At 39.0% G+C, this 23,259-nt stretch overlaps 1 protein-coding gene across 1 annotated transcript; it reads left to right on the forward strand.

Annotated features, from left to right (window-relative positions):
- The first annotated feature begins 12,112 nt into the window (after positions 1–12,112).
- LOC114546667 (stonustoxin subunit alpha-like) lies at positions 12,113–13,764 on the forward strand. The gene is made up of 3 exons (XM_028565622.1): positions 12,113–12,208; positions 12,593–12,653; positions 13,228–13,764. The coding sequence occupies exons 2-3, from the start codon at positions 12,614–12,616 to the stop codon at positions 13,752–13,754; spliced, it is 567 nt and encodes a 188-aa protein (XP_028421423.1). The 5' UTR covers positions 12,113–12,208; positions 12,593–12,613; the 3' UTR covers positions 13,755–13,764.
- The last annotated feature ends 9,495 nt before the right edge of the window (positions 13,765–23,259 follow it).

A 23,259-nucleotide genomic window follows, 5' to 3' on the forward strand; every position in this document is an offset into this window, starting at 1 on the left:
TGAGAAAAACAGACATTTTGAAACAGGAACATGAAAAATTAAAGTAATAAAGAGGATAAGATGTCCTGAAGGAGGAAGCTTCCTGTCTGTTGGATCTTTATTCTTTAATGTTCAAAAAGACAAATCTGACTACAGTTTTTTACAATCACTTTGGCACTAATTTCAGAACCTTGACGTCATTTTTCAAAACTCTAGACACAAAACTCACAACCAATGATCAAAATGTACATTTTTCAAAACTCTAACAATTTTTTCAATTGCTTGGATACAATACACATAAACCTAAGATCCTTTGTTCATTTAACAAAGATCACCTGTTCAATATGACACAACTTAACATCAAAGTACTACTATTTCAAAAAGCAATTCACACATTACATTTCAGATGATTTTCTATTCATTCCATTACAATCATCTAACTATCAATCCATACAACTACTCCAAATGATAAGTAACTGTTGCATTACTCTTAATGCATAGTTGTATGGAAACAAACAATATTCCATGTTTAGATCATGAAAGTTTCAAGATAATGAGATTCATTGTCACCAATTAGCGTGGAGCATGAACAAATTAGACTACATGATCTATGGATGTAATATTTAATCATCATTCTTTACTGTAATGTACTACTGTTTATCAGATACTGTTTCCATGCTCCCATGTACAACCTTTAAAAATATTTACTGACAGTACTGCAGGCCCTTGGAATTGCAGGACCAATTCTGCCAACTCCTTACTGATGATTGAGATATATAATTTTTATATATATATATATATATATATATATATATATATATATATATATATATATATATATATACTGTTCAGTGGCCAGCAGATTAGACTGGGGTTGTACTGGGTAGCTTCCAGGTATGAAAGTGGAACTGTGTGAATGTGATCAGGTCGTCGTTGCAAATGAGAATTTGAGAATCAAAAAATGAGAATCAACTTACCTGGATACTGTAAATAAAGGCTAAATACAGTAAAAATATATATATATATATATATATATATATACATACATTATACATATACTCGTACCACATTGGTCTGTAGTACTCTCTCTACTACTGCAGTACTTTTACAGGGATTTATGTACATGTAGTACCATAATGAAACATGTATCACCTATTTTGTACTACAATATTTAATGAATGTACGAACGATGACCCAGTGAAACTATGGGTAGCTTGTGTGTGGGTGATCTAAAGTAACGTTTCATTGGTATTTCACAATAAAAAAAAAATTTGAACCAGTGATTGTGCAAGTGCAAGATTTCTTTAAAGATATGAATGCACAATTCAATGTTTTGAACATTGGACAGTCTGTGTTACAAGTGATGAATGTTTGGAGTTTTGTGTCTAGAGTTTTGAAAAATCACATCAAGGTTCTGAAATTAGTAGCAAAGTGATTGTAAAAAACTGTAATTTTCTTACCGTCTGATTTGTTTTCCTTCTCTTTCAGTTTCTCTCAAAATTATTCATCGTATTTCCCCTTGAGTTCCTCTCTTCTAATTTATGCTTTCACAGTTTCTCCTCTGTCTGTCAGTTCGTCTCCTGGTTTGTCCTACTGACAGACTCTCTGCCCTTCTAAACTTCTTTCCTTCTGAGACAGGAAGTGTGTTGTGTCTTGATATGGCGTGATGTCTTCCTCAAACAATCATATCAATGTAACGTGCAACTCAGTTCTGCAGGGGACTGTGACAGAATCATAGTTCTCTGGTTTGATATCTCCTCGCTCTTTGCTTCTCGATTCAACCAGAGGTTGTTCTTGCCCTCCTTTGGGAAGGCTGTCTTAAAGCTCCTATTCCTGCCCCGAGGAGCAAGGAGCGAGGATAAAGGATGGAGGGTGGTTGTGTATGGGCTGGAATGTATGTATGGGCCTCAGGGCCCTATCTTGCACCCAGCGCAACACAGCGCAAAGCCCAACACAAGTGTCTTTGCTAGATTAAGACTGACGCAGTTGTCAGTTTCCCGTCCAGCACCCACGTCGTTTAAATAGCAAATGCATCTGCGCCCATCTGTGGCCCATGATGCCATGGAGTTGCAGGAGTTGGGTTAGGCAGAGATGAATGAATGCACCTGAACACACCTCCCCAGGGAGGTGTGTTCAGGTGCATTCTGGGTGTGCTGGTCTTACAGAGAGGTGTGTTCAGGTGCCTTCTGGGAATATTGCTTTTGAGGCAGCAGGAAGTGATTGTGCCAATGACCAACAAAAACCTGGTCTAAAGTCAGTAATGCAGCATTTCATTGTTATTTTATCAGAGCATTGGTAAAATGATCCTACACAGCAAAATCTGTAGTGTTAATGTGAGTTAAATTCCCAGTGTAAATTATTCAGAGTGAATGGGTGTTGATTTGTGTGTTATTTTAACACTTACAGTGCTGAAAAAGCTCTGTGGGGGGCGTCATTTCAAGGAGTTAGGAGCATACACTCATTTTGAGTTACTTTCCACATCCGTTTTTTTTGCGCTCATTCATTGACGAGCAGGATATTTGTCTTCACTTACGGTGGCAGTGAACTTAGCTAGCTAGCTAAGAAGAAGAAGAAAGAAGAAAACTGTGTGGGATTGGGATATTCGGTTTAAAAGGTAAGAACCACATTTATCAATTTATAAAGGATGTTTGTTGTTATTTAAACCATGTTTTAACGTTAAGTGGGGTGTGATGCAGTCGATGTGCTTACATGTGGATTAATGGAATTTACTTGCTAGCTAACGTTAGCTAGCAAGTAATTAAGCATTTTTTCCTTATATTTATCAACTGTACGTTAACGTTAGAGGTAAAAATATACGTTGCGTGTTTAAATGTGTTAAAAGTGCTTAACATTGTATTTACTATGGTTCTATTATGATAGCAGGGTTTTAGCTACACTAACTGAAAATGTGTATGTGGGGGGTGGGGGTGGGGTCGTTGTCGCCGTCGCTTTTTTTTTTTTTTTTTTTTTATTTGCAGACGGTTAAGTTGTGTGAGAGAACATTTCTGTCAGGAATATTCGGTTTAAAGGAGAACCACATTTATAAATGTATTCTTTAACATTCTAAGTTAGTCCAGCAACTGTAAAACGGTAAAATTACATTAGTGTGTTTTAATATACAATGTGCTTAACAGTGTTAGCTAGCTAGAACGTTTAATGAAACTAATTTTATGTGGCGTCGTCGTCGTCAGGTTCAAGATGAATTGTGCACGTCCGCGTTTGTTTTTCGTCAGTGATGAAGGCCTGCACAAGGCTTTTGGCGTCTTCACACTGGCCATTTTCGCCGTTCGCATCATAATAGCGCTAACATTAATCACGTTTACCCGCCGGTGTAGATTTGTACACCATAACATAACATAGTTTCTTTCCGCCATCAATATGGCAGAAATACCGACAGTTGCAGCTTTGTTTCTGCTGTGGAAGTCCCAAATACGTTGGGAAATTAAACTGCGTCATGTCTGGATTAGTAACCTCATCTGGTGGAACGAACCAGCCTTCTCAAGTAACGTTAACGTTACGTGTGCTGCTTCCAGCACCAACGTTACTTGAGGTTCAGATTTAACTGTTTAGTTATTGCAATAAACTGATAAAAACTAAACTGAAATACAAACATTGTGATGAAGATTTGTAAAACGTTTGAATTCATACTATATCAGGTCCTTCCACAAGACAACAACCAAACTTCTTAAAATGTTTGTTCTTTAAATAGAGTTTAGGGCTATAATGGATTTATACAAGTGGTGTGAACCCAAAATAACTAATGATTTACTTGTTAAATGGGTCTAAAGTATGCCGAAACAGCAACATCATGATCCAGATTAAAAAGATAAAAAAGTATCAGGTCTGTCTGCAAAATGACAAGCAAACAACTTTTAACTTTTGACGTTTTATTGAGATTATCACCAATCGAAGCATTTGGTTCCAAACTCACTTTTTTTATCAAAGAAAATGTTATTAATTTGCTCCCTTCGTAGATGTTTACCTTTCACAACACTGCTGTTTTTTTGTCATTCTTCTGAACAGCCAGCCAGCCAGCCAGCCAGCCAGCCAGCCAGCCAGCCGCCTGCCCTGAAAAGCTGCAGACAAACAACGAAAGTTCTGAAAAGCTGCAGAGAAATTATGAAAGTTCTGAAAAGCTGCAAATGATGAAACGGGTAAGCTACACAGCATGCATGGTTCATATTACAAATTTGGTATTTCTATTAGACATTAATGCCTCGCTTCTATGCTGCTTCTTCTCTCTCTTGCCACCCACAGCTGGACGGAAGAGGACCAAAATAAGTCCAAGTGATGCAGTGGACAAAATGGTGCACTTTCATAAGGTACATTGTATGCCTCATTTGTTAAAATTCCACAAGACAGTTTTTTAGTTATATGCACTTGCCAGCTTTTCCTGGCCATATGTTGCTTTTAAAGTGCGTTCCTTCCAAATTAATGGTATTGCAGGCCAGTATGTCCCAATTATTTGGGGACCGTTTTTCCAGTTAAGCAAATTATCTCAAATCACAGGGGCAGTTTACAAAGTCTATTACATTAACATGGACCAGCAAGTACCAGATTCACTTGAAGGTGTACACATAATATTTTTTTTCTTTTTTTTTTCACTTTTGTTTACATTCCAATTTTGGATACTATTAATGCAATTCTTATATTTGTGAACTACTTGCAAAACCATGTGTATCAAAAGACAGATATGAAGACTTTTGTGATGAGTTATTTTAAGTCACATCCATTGTTCTCAAAAACACAGACTTCTTTACTAATTCAGCTTTACTATGATGACTTTGAGACTGCTAACCCACTGGGTTAAAAACGTGGTGTTCACAAAGTTGGTGCTCTCTATTTTGTCCTCCGAAATCTGCCTCCAAAGTTAAACTCTGTATTGATGAACATCCGTTTGGTGGCATTGTTTCACACAGAAGATGTGAAAAAATATGGCTTTGATCCTATTTTACAGCCTCTGATTGATAACATCAAAATATTGGAGAGTGATGGCATTGATTTGCCTTTCTCATCTGAAACGGTCTATGGCACTATATGTCAGATAACTGGGGACAACTTGGGGATGCATGGAATAATGGGTTTTGCGGAGTCTTTCAGTGGACGTCACTTCTGTCGTTTGTGTTTGATTGAAAAAGATGATGCTCATAATGTTTACAAAGAGGATGACTCAAAGATGATAATGTGTGGAAAAGAGCTTTTTGAAATGTACTGCAGTGAGTTGCAATCAGATCCACAAAAGATGTGTGTGTAAGGTCAAAAGAAGAATTCAAATCTAAACAGCCTAGAGTACTTTCATGTTTGCTACAACTTTTCTTTGGACATAATGCATGACATACTTGAGGGGGTGGCTCAGTATGAGATAAAGTTACTGTTTGAATATCTCTCGGAAAATGTGTTGTCAAAACCTGGTCTTTTGTCACGAATCTTTGCTCTGGACTATGGCTAATTGGAGCGCAAAAATTGTCCGACAAGGGTCAACTTGGACAGTATAGGCAATAATATAGGACTCAACTCTATTCAGACTCTTTGTCTGGTAAGAAACATTCCTTTGATTTTTGGTGACATTGTGCCAGAAGGAAATCAGAATTGGACTTTGCTGTTGCTTTTACTGCAGATAATTAACATTATATTCTCTCCATCAGTTACACTAGGCATGACTGTGCATTTTAAGCGGAACACCATGACTTGTTCAAACACTTGTATCCAGGTAGAAACCTGAGTCCTAAACATCATTTTATGTTACATTAGCCGTCTTTTGTTCGAAAAATTGAAAAATTTGACTGTTAATACATATGTGGAGTATGAGATTTAAGGCAAAACACAGGGTTTTCAAAAGCACACTTAAAAACTTCAAGAACATCACTGTATAATTTGCCAAAAAACATCAAATGTCCATAGCATCCAATTGAACCATGTTGAGTACGGACCTTTGAAAACATTTAATGTGGACAATGAGGAAAGTGGTGAAATGTTTGACCAAGCCCTGCCCGCTGTAGCAAAAGACATCTTCTCTACTAACTGGGTAAAGATCAGCGGGGTAGAGTACAGACCTGGGTTACGCATTTGCAGTGGTACAGAACAAGAAATGCCTGTGTTTTGCAGAATAAAAAACATACTTTTAGTCAACAGTGTGATCTACTTCATAGTGAACAAGCTTATGGTTGACCATTTCATTGAGCACTTTCATGCCTACAACGTGTTTGAAAGTGATGAAAAAAATGTGATGAAAGCAGACGGTCTTCAAATTTATAAGCCTTTTGACTTACAAAGTGCTTATGGTGGAGATGATAGCCTTTTATATTGTACCATTATGTTCTCTGTAAATGTGCATAGAGTTCAGTTGTATGGTGCTTGGATATTTTTGTCATTAAAAAAGATTAATTCATCGAATGTTTGTTTTTTCTGGTAGTGAAAAAGCATGTTCAGAACGTTGAATGTGACACAACTGTCATGAATACACTTTAGTGTCATAAAATAACACTGAATGATTTAAATTAACACTTTTAAGAGTAAGGGAGTAACACGATTTAGAGTTAAAAATACACTTTAAAGTGTCATAAAATAACACTGTGAATGTTAGAAATCAACACCCTCAGTGAAAAGGAATAACACCAGTTTAGTGTAAAAAGTACTCTTAAATGTGTTAAGAAACAACACTCTGAGTGTTACATTTTTAACACTATTATGGAGTTAAAATATTAACACTGTCCAAAGTGTTAATTTAACTCTGAACTGGTGAGGATTATAAACCTGACTCTGCCAGATGGATTGCTTCGCATTTGCTCGGCATATCCATCTGGGAACTTTCCGTTGGAGAACTTTTGGAAAGGGGTGAAAATCCTGGTTAGCTGATTGGATGAAGTAAGATAGACAGGCCAAATCAACCAATCAGATCCACGAAGCCTATGAAAATACAACCACAAGCCCGCCCCTGCTGCTGCAGGCAAAGCATAGCTCGTTAGCTCAGTAAGCAGGCAACATGTCGGTAAAGGAGATTTGCCGTTTGTGTAACGAGAATTTAGGAATAAAAGGCACCATTTCAGGTTCCCGGACCGCTGTCTGAAAATACTGCTTAGCTGATTGGATAAACCATCTGTCTATCACCACCTAATCCGCCTCAAAACCAACGCTGATTGGCCCGGTCGTTTGGCTAACGGCTCCAAATTTTCTCTATCTCAAGATGCCAGACTGATCTGCGAGTGGAGAACTGGAGCTCGCCAGATCAGGACGGTCTCACGAGGCTAGTGGATTATATAAACTCAGGGAAAGTGTTAAATTTGACACTATGGGAGTTGAAATAACACTGACGTTTTTGCTGTGTAGGCTTGTGCAAAGCGTGCGCACACTATGCTTGTTACACACACAGGGATGCACAGCAGCACACACACGCACACACACACGCACACACGCAGAAGATTACAAATAAAAATATTACGGTGCAAATCCTCCATCATAACAGCAATGCTCCAAGGTAGAAACGCGCCTGGCTTTTAAAGGGAATCTTGGGAATGATCTCTGATTGGTTGATTGCATGTTACGCCCAAAACACACCTCTGATTAATGAAGACACTAAGAACAACCCTTTTGTAACCATGCGCCTGGCACCCAGTCCCCAAAGTGGATTTGGACACGCCCTAAACACACCTACACCAGGCGCTTCACGTTGTGCGCTTTGATCGTTAAAATAGGGCCCAAAGAGTCTTTAGATGGACCTGAAAAGTTCAGCAGGTGATAATCCTAGCAGAGGAATCTTTAAATGTCTGATAATCAGGATCACTTTGATCACACTGGCCCTCATTTATGAAACGTGTGTACGACCGAAAACAGGTGTAGGACGGGCATACGCCGATTCCTACGCAAAGCTCGGCATTTATCAATTTGAACGTGAGTGTAGGCTGTGATAAAATCTCACGTCTGGTCTGAACTTGTGTACGCAAGTTTTTGAGTCAGTGTGGACTTTCAGTGCAGCATATAATCAGTTTAACAGGAGAAGGAGAAGTCATCAGTTGATCACTTATCAGCAATGGCAGATCTGGCTCTTTTAGTAGACCTCTATGAGCCGGTACAATAGTGCCCATGTACGCACACATGCCACGGTGGAGCGCTCCATCGGATTAATTAAGGGCAGATGGCTCTGTCTTGCATCATGGGTGGGGGACCCTACTATATACGGCAGAAAAAGTCTGCAACATTGTTTTAGCCGGGGGGTTCTGCACAGCATTGCGCAGGAAAACAGGGTGCCATAAATGTAGTGATGGAGCCAGATGACCCGATGCCCAGAGAGCAGTGTCCAGCACAGCCCCAACTGGGGGTTATACGAAGGAGACAGGATATTATTATTCCTCGCTTTTAAAAGGTATAGTGTTATGTTTGGCAATGATACTCAATACAGGAAACCTGACGATGCACAACATTTTTATTTATTCTTCAGGTTTTCGTTTCTCTTTTAAAGTTTCATTAATGGCCACAAGTGAACAACGTATTTCTGCCATTGACCGAGTTATGTCGGCTTGTTTTTCCAGCCCCTCTAATGTCAGGGGACAGGGTCAGGGTGGTGATCCAGCCCCTCTGCTATCAGGAGTCAGGGTCGGGGTGGTGGTCCAACCCCTCTGCTATCAGGAAACAGGGTCGGGGTGGTGATCCAGCCCCTCTGCTATCAGGAGTCAGGGTCGGGGTGGTGGTCCAGCCCCTCTGCTATCAGGAAACAGGGTCGGGGTGGTGGTCCAGCCCCTCTGCTATCAGGAGTCAGGGTCGGGGTGGTGGTCCAGCCCCTCTGCTATCAGGAGACAGGGTTGGGGTGGTGGTCCAGCACGGGGGTGGAGGACACGCGATCTTCCTCACAACTGTTGTTGTCCTGACTCATGAAACAAACACGAGTAAAATAAAAGACACTGCATAAACTCCAGTACTGTGTGTTTATTTAAATATAGGTACACCATGTAGGCCTAAGAGATTGCAATATAAGCCTGTGTTTTACTATTAGGACTATAGCATACGTATGTCAAAGATGTATAAATTAAATAAACTTCAGCTGCAACACTGTTGACTGCATCAGTGATCTCTTTCCATTCTGCATTCTTTCTCCAGCCTGTAATACCAGTTTTCAGGCTGCCAAATAGTACACACGTTGGTACAAATGAACCTGAGATATCAGGGTTTCAATCTCCACCTCTGAAAAGTGCCGCTTCTCAGCCGGATTAGGTCTCACCATGTCCTAAATTGTAGGGGCGAAAACCGAGAATATATTGGGGCGTGATATTTAAATTACAATCATTTCCAGCCGCTGCATTTATCAATGTATGACCATTCTTACGCTCTGATTGGTGTGATACGAACGTTTCATGAATCACACGTGAAGCCTGTCATAAGATGATTTCTACGCTCATATCTGCACAGGTTTCTACGTTAGGTTGATAAATGAGGGCCAGTGTGCTGTGTCTCTGTTTAACTTGACAGTAGAAAGTTTTTTTCATGCTGATAAGCTGATTCAAAAATATCTATTTGAAACATTCTGAATGCCAAAACTGGTCAGACAGCGTCGGTGAAACTTGATTTCATTGAATCCTACACACTGTCTCATTTGTTAAAGATTCACAATTTTCATATCCGTAACTAAAAAAATATAACTCATTTTATTTTTTGAAGATACATTTTGTATTGTTTTGATATTTTTACACATACAGAACAGATAAACACAACTGAAAAAGAAGAACAACCCTCTCCCACCCCCCACCCTCTGTGGTCTCGAGGAAAACAAAACCAATATACAAATAAACAGAAATCCCACCTTGCCTAGTCGCCCTCCTCTAATTCTGGTGATGCTGAGCTCATTAGGATTGATACTTGTGCTGCTGTGTTTTTCCATAGGTCTATAGTGGATGATTTGACTTTGTTAATCCTTGCTGTAGAGAGCTCAAGCATAACTATGTCTAGAAAATACACCAACCACTCTTTTATACAAAGTGAGTGGAGGGCGGGGCCAGCGCTGAGCTATCATTTTCTTGGTTGTGGTTGAGCCGGCTAGGCAAACTTTCTTGTTTCCCAAGCAGATGTAATTTAGAGTCATCATTAAATAACAAAACAATCTGTTCAGTAGGAATTCAACATCCTATCACATCAGATATTATTGATGTTGTTTTATTCCAGAACTCATGCACATGTTCACACTCCCAGACCTGTTCACACTCCCAGACCATGTGCAGGAAAGTTCCAGTTTGTTCAGGTTGACAGAATGTGCAATAGGGAGTAGGAATGAATTTAGAGACATATCTCTTCTGAGGGGTCTAATATGTCCTATGGCATATGTTGAAATTGATCTGCTGGTGATTTGGGTTTTTGGAACAGTGGGAAATGTTGTCCCAAACTGTCTCCCAATTAATTATGTTCCTCTCCGGGCTCTGCTCTCGCTCCCATTTCTTTAGTATTGGGAGTGCTTCTACGGATACTTGCATCAGTTTAGCATAAATCCTGGACACTAATCCTCTCACCCGAGAATCAACAAGCCATTTCATGATTGGGTGCATCTCAAGACTCCCATGGTACTCCATAACATTTTATGGCTGATATTAAGCGAAGATAAAGGAAGAAGGATGTCCTAGGGACCTCAAAGCTAGCTTTCAGGTCTTCAAAACTTAACATGCCTTCATCATTGAATAGCTGGGCTAGAGAAGAAATACCTCTGTCACTGCCACTGGCTATGAATACAACTCATTTTGATATTTTTGGTTGCAGTTTTTCAATTTGGGTGCATAAAACATATTTTGAATGGGCTTCACCAAATTTGATTACAAGGTAATTAAATCTGCAAGCAGCGATGAACAGCCTTCTGGGGAAATCGTAGTCATGGCTATTCCTCAGAAAAAAATGACAAACTCCTGCCACTATTTTGAGCATATTTCTAGTATTTTTGGTTTGTGTGTGAGTAAGGGTTTGTTACAGCCGGATTGTGAAAAAAAAAAAATGGCTATTTACAGAGCAGCGCTGTGGTTGTTAAAACAGTGCTGTGTAGAAACCGCATCATGCAGACAGAGCAGATTGAAATATGGCTTTCTTCATGTTTATGCCCATTAAGCTGATGAGAGACATTGGGCTAACACAGCTACTCCAAATATCAGTGGTGAAGTTTACGGTAAACAGGCTGCTGATGTGCTTTTTCACAAAGCAGCTTTGGAATCACAGTTTCTGTGATGTGGTGACGGCTGGGAATCTCTGGGCTTCAGTACACTGAGAAGATGTGGAAACCCATTATTATTAACGACTCACAATGGCTGGTTGTCAAGTGCAATCATGCACTGGGTAGGAGCCTAGTTATATTTTTACAGCCAAAAATCTCCAAACGGCTGGCATTGCTCCTCTTCTGTCGCCTATACCTGCTTGACAGAGAAGTTATTGTCACATTGCTATGAGGTGGTATCAGGTGTGGTAGAATCAGAGTAATTTTATGACTACAAGTACGAGTACATGCACACGGCATCGGACCATACTATTACTACTAGCTACTCCCTGCACTGCTATTACTATTACTTCTAACTACTCCCTGCACAGCTACTACTGTTACTACTAGCTATGCTCTGCTTCTAATTTTAATACTAGCTACGCCCTGCACTACTACTACCATTTTTACAGAAAAAGTCTTGTTAACAGCTTGAATTGGAAGTGATAATAATAATAACTAACTTTAGTTAGTATAGTTGTTGCTGGTTCTGTTGGCGTCTTGTATTCTGTCTGTAAATGTTAACCTGTATAATGTCTCGCCGTTTCCTGTTGCTCTGCCTTTTAAAACATATCCACCAAAGGACTGCAGTTGAAAATTAGCTGCCGACACATTTACAGAAATGTTTATTAATGTGCGTTGTCCTTATAAATGAATGAATTAAAAAAATCTGTATAACCCCTTATTGGTTTTTGACACTGGTTAGATCACAAGAAACAGTTAAACACTCAACACAGGTGCAACAAACAGCACTGATTAGCCACTCTCCTCTGGCAGGGAATGGGGAGGAAGAAGGAAATGAAAACATATTTCTGATTGGCTGACATCTACCACCTGTCGGACAGGTTTTTTTAGACTTGGACTGAAGTTATAAGGGTGTGCCGTTGTCTTCAGATCAGATGCACACAGACACCCGGACTGAAGAGGAAGAGAAGAGCAGCTTCATCTTTGCCAGTGTTTCCTCGACACACGAAGGTTTAAAGAGTCTTTAGTTCGACCTGAAGAGTTCAGCAGGTGGGAATCCTAGCAGAGGAATCTGGAAATCTGGATCACTTTGATCACATTGTGCTGTGTCTCTGTTTAACTGGACAGTAGAAAGGTTTCTTCATGCTGATTGGCTGACTCGAAAACATCTATTTGAAATATTCTGTAAAATTTCTCTAGGAGTTAAATGACCGTGATTTGAAAAAGGTTTTGCATGTATTACTGTCAGAGGCTCTCATGTACATCAACACTGTTTAGATTTGAATCTCAGCTCACGTCATCAGTGAAAAATGTAGAGCATTTCAAAACTCATAAACACTTAAGTCACGCTGAGAGACTATAACATTTTGACACAATGCAGCAAATCATTGTTTTTATCAAAATGTAACTGGCTCTTTCTCTTTCTCTTTCCAGGACCAAAAGGAAGGAAAAGGCATGGCAACAGGAAAGACGGTTCAGAGGGATCAAATTACAGGTCTGTATTTATAAACTACTGTTGCCTGGGTCTAGACCTTTTGAAAGTGTCTGACATCAAGTTTACTGATTAAAGGTGCAGTAGGGAATACTTATGAAACTAACTTTCTGTCATATTTGCTGCAACTGATTTTTAATTTAAAAAAAAAATCTGTCTCCTCTGGCACCACCTACAGCATGTAATGTGATTTGCAAAAATCCACAGCTCCCTGTTCAGATGCACCAATCAGGATCAGGGCTGGGGGGGGTCTAACTGCGTGTCAATCACCAATCACTGTTCATGCACACGCATTCATTGTCCCTTGTGGGGGAGGGGGGGGGCAGGGTTCTTAGGGCTTTACCTGAAAGGGAGGGACTGACAAGTTGTTGATGTTCACATTGTTTGGCTAAATCCTGGATCTTCACAATCCTACCTACGGCACCTTTAATTTATATTAAATATCAAATAAATAAATATAGTAAAATAAAATATTTAAATTAAATAATTATAAAATAGCAGTATAATTATTAACCAAAGTTTAACTAATGAGGTTATTATTAACTGCTGCTGTGCTGTGTCTCGTTCTCTCCGTCAGATTCCTGTGAACTCACACTCAACACAAACACAGCACACAGAAAACTCAAACTGTCTGACAACAACAGGACGGTGACACTAGTGGCGGAGGATCTGCCATATCCTGATAATCCAGAGAGGTTTGACTTCTATCATCAGCTGCTGTGTAGAGATGATCTGACTAGTCGCTGTTACTGGGAGGTAGAGAGGAGAGGATGGGTTGATATAGCGGTTAGTTACATAGGAATCAAGAGGAGAGGAAACAGTGATGACTGTGAGTTTGGATGTAATGATCAGTCCTGGAGTCTGAGGTGCTCTGTTTATGGTTACTACTCTGTCTGGCACAATAAGATAGAAAAAGTCATCCCTCTCACCTCCGGTGACTCTGATAGAGTAAGAGTGTGCCTCGACTTTTGTGCTGGCTCTCTGTCCTTCTACATAGTCAACTCTGACTCACCGATCCACCTCCACACCTTCAACACCACATTCACTCAGCCTCTTTACCCTGGGTTTATGGTCAGGTCTATTGGTTCCTCAATGTCTCTGTAGGAGGAGACACATTTCTGTCCTGTGGTTTAAAGGTGCCCTGCCACATGTATTTCATTACTTTGTGGTAATGTCTGAAGTTCTACCAAATGATTTTTTTGTGGAAAAAATGCCTTGGTTACCCTTTTTCAAGCCATTATAATGTTGTATAGAAAGCTTACAGGGAGACTCCGCTCGATTTGTGCCAATTCTCATTGATATTCAATGAGCTAAGCTGCTTGACTCTGATTGGCTAACAGCTAGCCAATGATAGCCTGGCTATCAGCATCCTTTACCCAGCCCAACTGGGCAAGCTCATGAATAGTAATGACAACATGACATCAGACTGACCAGCTTTTGTAATTGGCCTGATTTCTCCGCTTAGAGCTGACAGAGGAGGTAACAGTTCATTTTCACATTCACAACATGACACAAACACATATGGACCTAACATTCCAAAAAATATGGTTTTGTGTGGCAGGGCACTTTTAAATATTGGTGGAGGACAAGGCTTCACTTTGGTTCACATTCGTCTCACTGATTGTGTCTCTAAGGTCAGAAATGTTGGTCTTCTTTAGTAAAAAAAACAGTTCGTTTATATTTGTCGAAGCAACCTTCTACTATTACGCCTTCTCAATCTGGGGTGTTTTTGGGCACAGAGGAGTTGGAAGTTGTTAATGAGTTTAAATACTTGGGCGTGATTATAGACTCCAAACTTTCTTTCAGAAATCATGTTAAAATGATGTCTTTTTAATTTTAAGCAAATTAGAGGATCTCTGTCAGATACAGCTGCTCTGATGTTCTTTCACTCAATATTTTCACATCTAAACTACTGCATCACCAGCTGGTCTATGTCAGGTCCTACTATCTTAAAACCAGTTGAGCTTTTGTACAAAAAGGCACTCAAAACTCTAGATAAAAAAAACCTTTTTCTTATCATCATTGCAAAATCTTAGAGAAATAAAACTTACTTACTTTTGATAATGTTTGTAAATTTTCCTCAATAACCTTAATTTATAAAGTACTACAACCTCTTTTAGCCATAATGCACTATCTATTAAAGGTAGTGCATTATTGAACACACTACCCCCAACTATAAGGGAATGTCCCACTCTGGCCACCTTTTTTAAGAACCAGGTAAAGGTGTGGCTCAGAACTAACCAAACGTACAACCACCTCTGACTGCATGCTGTACCGTATTAGCCCAGTAGAGTGTGCTAATGAATTGTGTCTTCATCTTAACACTTAAATGATAAATTGTCTTGTTTGTTTCTTTCGTTTTTTTTTCCCCAGTTTTATATAATAAATGTAATTACTGTATACATTTTGTCTTAGAGTTACTATACAACACTACTTGTATGCTGTATTGTATTAGCTCAGTACAGCATATGTATGTTGTGTCTCTGTTTTAACATTTACTGATGAATTGTCCTGTTTTTCTTTTCTTTTGTCCTGTTTTACTCTGTTTTATATAGCAAATGTTACTAGTGTATATCTTTTGTCCTTTTTACTGTAATTTCTACCTGCCAAACGGACTACAGATGGAAATTAGCCTTTGGGCTACAATCTGGCACTTTTATGTGTACTGCTGTACATGTTCATTAAATGTGCATTGTCCTGAAATGATAAATAAAAAAACAAAACAATTTCATAATGTTGAAATGATCTCCTCAGGGATGAAAACTAGTTCTGTATAAACTGTTGACTTTGATTTTCACTTTAAATCATGTTTTATTGGAGCAGCTTCAGCTGTTAGTGATTTATTTGTCCGAAAGGCTGAAAGATTAAAAAAAAAAAAAAAAGACTTGAGTTGAACATGTTTTAACAAATGTAAATCTGTTTCAGTTTAAAATCAAAGAATAAAGACTTTTCCTTCACAATTAAGGTATTTTCTTCATTTATTCTTCTTCTGTATATAATCCAATAAATCTTATTTCCAAAAACAGAATGTGTTTTGTATAAAAACGTCTGTAGTCTAGGGATGCATTGAATCCAGATTTTTGGGGATCGTCCGAATACCAATTCCACTAGTTAAGATTGTGCCAAATGTGAAACCTAATACTGAATCCTCCTTTCATCCTCAGTCCATGAACCCAGTAAACAGGGACTGTCCTTCCTTTGCTGTACCTGAAGTTGAAACTGCATTCTGGCTGCTGTCTGGAAATTCCTTCATGCACAACTTGTATTCTTCCAGATGTTTCAGACCAGATCTTGTAACAGCAGCCATGTTGTGTATAGTTTAGGGTCCTCGCCACCACCAGACCAATCAGCATTGAACAGATTGAACATGTAGCTGGACTTGAATGGCCTTCTTTTGACTGAAAGTACTGCCAAACAACTTTTTCTGTTCACTGTTCCATTTTCACTTTCTCACAGCCTACTGCATTGAACGCTCCACCTACGTAAACACCTTCCATTAATTACATCGACCAGCGTAGCGCGCGTAGTGCAAGTGTAGGGTTCGGTGGATAAAAAATTATAAGGTTATGCAGAAACCCAATCCCATCAAAAAGCCCAATATTCAGCCGAATCAGAAGTTGAATCCTGGATTCAGTGCATCCCTAGTAGTCTCACATGTATCCTTCTGCTAACTTCACTGTGATAACAAATTAATTATCTGGTTAAAGAATGATTGCAAAGACGGCTGTTCTGGGTTTAAAATACATTTTACATTTAGTTTCCAGCAGACATTAACTCTCTCATGATTTCAACAGAGGAGGAAGAAGTACTCTGATCTTTCACTGAAACTAGTAATACCACAGTGTACAAATACTCTGTTAAGATCTGTCTTGCCAGCTAACAGATACAGCCATGTATGTATGTACTGTATGTGTGTGGATGGAGATAGATAGATAGATAGATAGATAGATAGATGCAGCAAATTACAGCAGAGAATCTACATTTTAAGGAGACTCAGGTCATTCAAAGCGAGCAGCAAAACCTTTTCTCTTTTCTTTGTGTCAACAATTCAAAGCATCCTGCAGTATGGAGGTGCAGTGTGGTTTGGGGGCCTCTCAGCTCATCTGAAGGCCAGGATTTGATGGCTCCTGGGAATCTGTTCCAAATTGGTGGGACACTCAGTGGAGAACGCGTTCACTGAAAGCCACGTACTGCCCACCGTCAGACTGGCTGACAAAATCTCCCTTCTTCTCAAAAACTGCCAGCCAGTTCTCCATCATCTACAAATCAACAGAAATATCAAACCGCTTCCTGTTCCTGTGAACTCTCTCAGTCATTTCCCAGAATGCCTCACCTGCTCTGCTGCAGTGACGGAGTAGGCATGTCCTTTCACCAGCTTCTGACTGGTGATGGCCTCCATCTAACACAAGCTGGAGATCTGAGAAACAGAAACATAAAACATAAATCCTGCAGCAGCTTCACACGTCAGTAATGTGACAGAATAATCCTTCAGCTATAATTTCAGCCGATCTACAATTTTCCCCACCAAGTAACAATGGTTTTTCCTTTATGCCTTTTTCCACCTCTCAAGTCCAGGATGAACTTATCAGGCTGAATACAAACAAATCTGCTGGCCTTGATGGTCTTGATCCCATGTTTTTAAAAGCAGCAGTCCGCTTTATTGCCGCTCCTGTCACAAGATTATTTAATATGTCCACACAGCTCTCTGAGTTCCCCACTGATTGGAAATTAGCCATAATTTTTCCCCTCTTCAAAGGGGGCTCTAAATCCGACCCAAATTGTTATCGTCCAATTTCTATCTTACCATTCCTTGCCAAAGTTCTTGAGAAGCTTGTCCATAAACAGCTAAATGATTTTTTGGGTAATAATCCTATATTATTCGATATGTAATCTGGTTTCCGGATGGGACATGGGTGCATAACAGCCACCACTAAGGTGCTTGATGATGTAATTACAGCATTAGACAGTAAGCAGATCTGTATTGCCACCTTTATATACCTCACTAAGGCCTTTGATTCCGTCGACCATAGGATACTTTTACATAGACTTTCCAGTATTGGTCTGTCCACCTCGGCCTGTGATTGGTTTGCAAGTTATCTCACCAACCGTGTTCAGCAATTGAAGGCTGAAACCATCATGTTAGATCCACTTACCATCTTTAAAGGGGTGCCTCAAGGTTCCATCTTGGGCCCAATCCTTTTTTCTATTTACATTAATGACATAGCCAGAGCTGCTGGCACCTCACGAATTCACCTTTATGAAGATGACACCATTTTGTACTCAGTTGGTTCTTCTCTCACCTCTGCAGCTTCCAATCTTAAATTAAGCTTCACCTCGATAGAACAGTTCTTTGATAATCTTCACCTCTGTATTTTTTATTTATTTATTTTTTATTTTATTAGTTTATTTGTCAGGGACAATGTACAAAATACATTAATCTTACAAAAAGATGTTTTGTACTAGAGTTAGCTAATGCTAGTTTCCATCTGCAGTCCCCGGGCAGGTGCACACAATATTAAAACATATTACAAATAACTGTCAATAATAATGAGAAATACATGCAAGATTACACTAATCAGATGTTTAAATAAAAAACTAATCAAAAAACCATCACAGCCTAAAATATATACAACATAGTCAAAAACATTTACCTCAATATTACATTTGTAAACTTTTAAGTGTGCTGATGCTCACATAGCTGGTTATCAAGGATGTATTTCTTTAAGTTTTGAGAGAAATTATTCAAATCTACAGACAACTTTAGACTGCCTGGGAGTTGATTCCATTGTTTAATGGTTTTAAATGAAAAGACTGTCTGTGCAAAGGCAGAGGATCTTTTCAGGATAGCACAATTTCTGTGAGCAGTGGAGCGTGATGTTCTGTTTGTATGTTCAGAATAAAGTTCTACAAATTTTTTCATTGAGGGTGGAGCAATATTATTAACAATTTTAAAGACGGTTCTTAAGTTTGTATATCTAATTAGGGAATCAAAACTTAATATTTTATATTTACTGAGAATATTACAATGATGATAGCGAAGCGCTTTTCTATCAAGCATTTTTAACGCTTGATTATAGACCGATCTGAGGGATTTGAGTGTAGTCTCGGTCTGAGACCAACAGGACAAACAGTAGGTGATGTGTGGTGAGATCATGGCATTGAAATACATGAAAGATGCTTCAATTGTCAAACTATTCCTAATGTGTCTAAAAACAGAGATATTATATTTAATAGAGTTGCACTTTCTTTTAATATGTTTTTTAAAACTTAGAGTTTGGTCCAAATGGACACCTAGATATTTTATCTCTGTGACAATGTTAATTTTGTGTCCATTAAAATAGATGTTAGGCATATCTTTAACTTTATTGGATTTAGCGAAATACATTCCAACAGTTTTTTCAATGTTAAGTGTTAAGCAAGAAGATTTAAGCCAATTACTTATTTTGTCCATGGCTGAGGACAATTTAGTAGCTACTTGCTCCATATCCCTCCCATGTACGTAGATGATGGCATCATCCGCGTACATGATGATCTCTACGCCCTTGCACACAGCCGGCAAATCATTGATGTAAATACTGAACAACAAGGGTCCCAGAATGGATCCTTGCGGGACCCCAGTTGTGCAGGGCTTCAGAGAGGACAATGTATTTTTTACCCTCACACATTGCATCCGATCTGAAAGATATGATTGTATCCAATGCAATGTCTCCATGGACAAATTATACTTAGAGAGCTTAGACAGGAGGACACCGTGGTTTACCGTGTCAAAGGCTTTTCACAAGTCCAGAAACACGGCACCCACCGTGCCCCCTCTGTCCAAGTTGGCCTTGATACTTTCTATCAGATAGCAGTAGGCTGCGTTGGTGGAATGGTTGCGTCTAAAACCGAACTGCATGGAGTGCAACAAATCATTACAATCTAAATGATCGGTTAGCTGCTCTATCATGGCTTTCTCAAGAATTTTAGATACTACAGGCAATATACTAATAGGCCTGTACTTGCTTATTTCATTTTTGCTTCCTGATTTATGAATTGGTGTTATAACTGCTGTTTTAAAAACACTGGGGAAGATACTCTCATCAATGGATTTATTCACAATATATGTAATATTAATACTAGTAAGACAAAATGTATAATTTTTAGCCGAAAAACTGTTACTGAAACTCCACCTACAATCACCTGCATTAACGGTATGGCTATAGAGTATGTCAAAACATATAAATATCTAGGTATCTGGTTGGATTCATCTTTGTCATTTATTACACACATCAAGAACCTTCAAACTAAAGTTAAAGCTAGTCTTGTTATCCTTAAAGTTAAAGCTATCCTTGTTAAGATGACAATATTGCCAATTTTGGACTATGGCGATACTATTTACAGAATAGCACCAAATACAGTCCTAAAAAAACTTGATACACTATCACTCAGCCATCCGTTTCGCCACTAATGCACCTTTTCAGCTCATCACTGTGATTTGTATAAACTAGTGACTGTCATGAAGGTTGTGTAGAGGAATAGAATCTATCTTTATTCTCCATGCCAAGTATGAGTTCTTATCCTCTGGTAGAAGATATGGGTAAACTTAACATTTCTAAACAGGCCTAATTTGGACCTACCTCAATTAAAACTTTAAATAATGTTGCTTGAGATTGAGGGTGTGCAATAGCTTCATGATATGAAGCATGGTTGTGTTGCTCTTGTCACTGTTTGTGAAAGATGAGCAATAGATTGTTGCTGTGTGATGTGCTTCAGTCTAGCCTATATCACTTTGTTCATGTTTTTTATTGTAAGTATGTCAGCTGTATGATAAAACAATATGTCAAGTGTTATTTGTGAAGCAATTGAACTCAAGGCAAATATCCCTCTGGGGACAATAAAGTATCTCCTGCTAAAAATTAAGACGTTGTCATAGGACTATAGCAAACACATCATTGGAAAGGTCTCAACCTGGAGAGGAACATATGTCAGTCTGAAGAGGATACATTACTCCTGCTTTGAAATTTTGACTTCTCAACCTTGAACCAAGTACATGTATGAAGGCTTGTCATTTAGCAACAGAAGGTTCTACACACATAAAACCAGCTGTTATAGAAAGCTCTGGACCTCAGCTGTCATGTAGATATGGTCACCAAATTGTACCTACTGTAAGCACTGTCAAATATGGTAATAAGTTATTTTCACCTATTCAACAATTTGATTTTTAAAATCTGATGACACCAGTGTGTTCTCCATCCCAAAAAAACCCCAGGGTGTATCCAAAATTATACACTGCCAACTTCTACTTATGAGAAATATACCAATATACTTTAAAACTACAACTCCCATAAGAAACGCCACAGAAGCTGTTACAAATCTTGAGCACTTGTAGTTCTTCCGGGGTGGGTGGGGGTACTCGTTCAGCTCCTCTTTCTGCTGTCGGCCGTGAAATGGCTTGATTCCATTTTAGATTGTCTCATAATATATGAGACAAATACATGAAACTGTATTTTATTAATATAACTATCTTTATTGTTTAACTCCTCAAATACAACGTTAGAAAAAAACATCAATATTACGAATATTATATATTTTTATCTTCGTATCCGCTGAGCGGGACGTACTACGTCACTTCCGGAGTTTTCCGCGGATTCGTTTAAACGTTATTATGGTTCATAACTTACTGGAACAAAACTGAGCAACGTGTTGTTGCTGGTGACGCAATCACTGACTGTATATATGTATATTGAAGAGATACTGACCACTGACTGTATATATGTATATTGAAGTGATACTGACCACTGACTGTATATATGTATATTGAAGTGATACTGACCACTGACTGTATATATGTATATTGAAGTGATACTGACCACTGACTGTATATATGTATATTGAAGTGAACCTGGCTTTAAAGACCAGCTGATCGCTGCCCGATTCTTTGAAATGAATGGCCGCATTGCATTGGGGGATAGGCCTATCGGCTTTGAATGCTTCCTGCTCGGATCATATCGTAATGTTCTGTATTACAGCATATACTGTAATATTTCACCGGTAATAAGACCAAAATAATATTATTAAAATAAAGAAATGAATACCATGATAACATCTAAATAAATGTTGATAGATGTAGCGTTATAGTTTAAAAAATATAAATCAACAAAAAAGCAACCCAGCTTCCCTGGCCAAAATAGACCGAAATAATAACATTAAAAGAAATACATATAAACCATGATAATATCTCGTGAATAATGTTGATTAAAACAGCGGTTATTGGGCTAAAAATACCAATAACAACTGTCACAGATTTCGAGTTAAGGGGCGGGGGGGCGTGTTTTTTTCTTTCGCCGATATCCGACGGTGAGGGAATAACATGAATGTCTATCTGACGGACCCCCTCGTCGAAAAATAACGTCAACGGTACCCCTATTTCGTTGAAACTTGACGCCAGGGTCCTTGACCATGCGTCATACATTTGACGAGTAGAGAGTGAGACTGTGTTGAGGCAGAAGATCTGACCATAATTACACTTGTGCTTTCCATGAACTGTCGTTGCTTTAGACTATTATTTCAGTTGCAACCCTGACAGTGGTAAGCAATCATGAGAGCAAATAAAAAATATAAAATTGTAATTCAAACCGATGTGCGCATTGGCAACACAGCTCAATAAGCTGACAAATAGCCTATAGGCCTACGTAATTCCCTCCGCTGAAAATCTATATCTTTCATAAAAATACCCATCAGGGAATGTTAACTGGGTTGTCGGTCTCTACATTTTTTAACTTTTCTGATTGCACCTCTCTCCCTCTCTCTCAATTCAATTCAATTGAAATTGCTTTATTGGCATGAATGTCAGAAATAATATTGCCAAAGCATCAAGGATAAGGATGTGAATCTCGCTCTCTCTCTCTCTCTCTCTCTCTCTCTCTCTCTCTCTCTCTCTCTCGCCACGCACTGAGCTCCACCTGATCTTCCAAGAACGGTGACGCCGTTATCAATCGAGTATTGATTGGTCAGTAGGCAGAGCTTTTACACCGGTTGATCTCTAATCTTCAACATAACCTGCTCCCGACCAGGTTAGGTTTTCAGCATAAGTTGAGTCTGAACCTGGGGTCTCATTTATAAATGTGGCGTAGGCACAAAATGGGGCTGACGCCACTTCCCACGCAAAGGTTGTGATTTATAAAAAAACAAACTTGACGGGAGAATGTGCGGTCCTCCACGCAAACTCTGACCCATGAGTACGCACATTTTGGAGACAAAATAGGAATTGGCGACGCAGATGGTGAGGTGGAGAACTGAAGTCAGATTGCAGAGAGTATCTGGGAATAACATTACTCGTAATATTTTCTAGTATTGATGCCTCACGCACATTTCTTCACTGCATATCATCCACATTACCATGAAGATTAAATCCAGCAGTGTTATTTGAGCTTGTACTGAGCGATAACTGTTCCATAAACACCTCAAACTCATTCTTAATATTTAATCAGCGCTGTCTCGCCGTCACATTGTCCGCTACGGAGCACAGAAGGAGGAGATGGCCCAACTGCATGGAATACAGGATAGCATCAAATACCCTACCATTAGATAGCTGCAGAACACAGTGTAAATAACTAAATATCTGTCTTTA

This window comes from Perca flavescens, chromosome 20 (genome assembly GCF_004354835.1).
Source record: "Perca flavescens isolate YP-PL-M2 chromosome 20, PFLA_1.0, whole genome shotgun sequence".
NCBI lineage: Eukaryota > Metazoa > Chordata > Actinopteri > Perciformes > Percidae > Perca > Perca flavescens.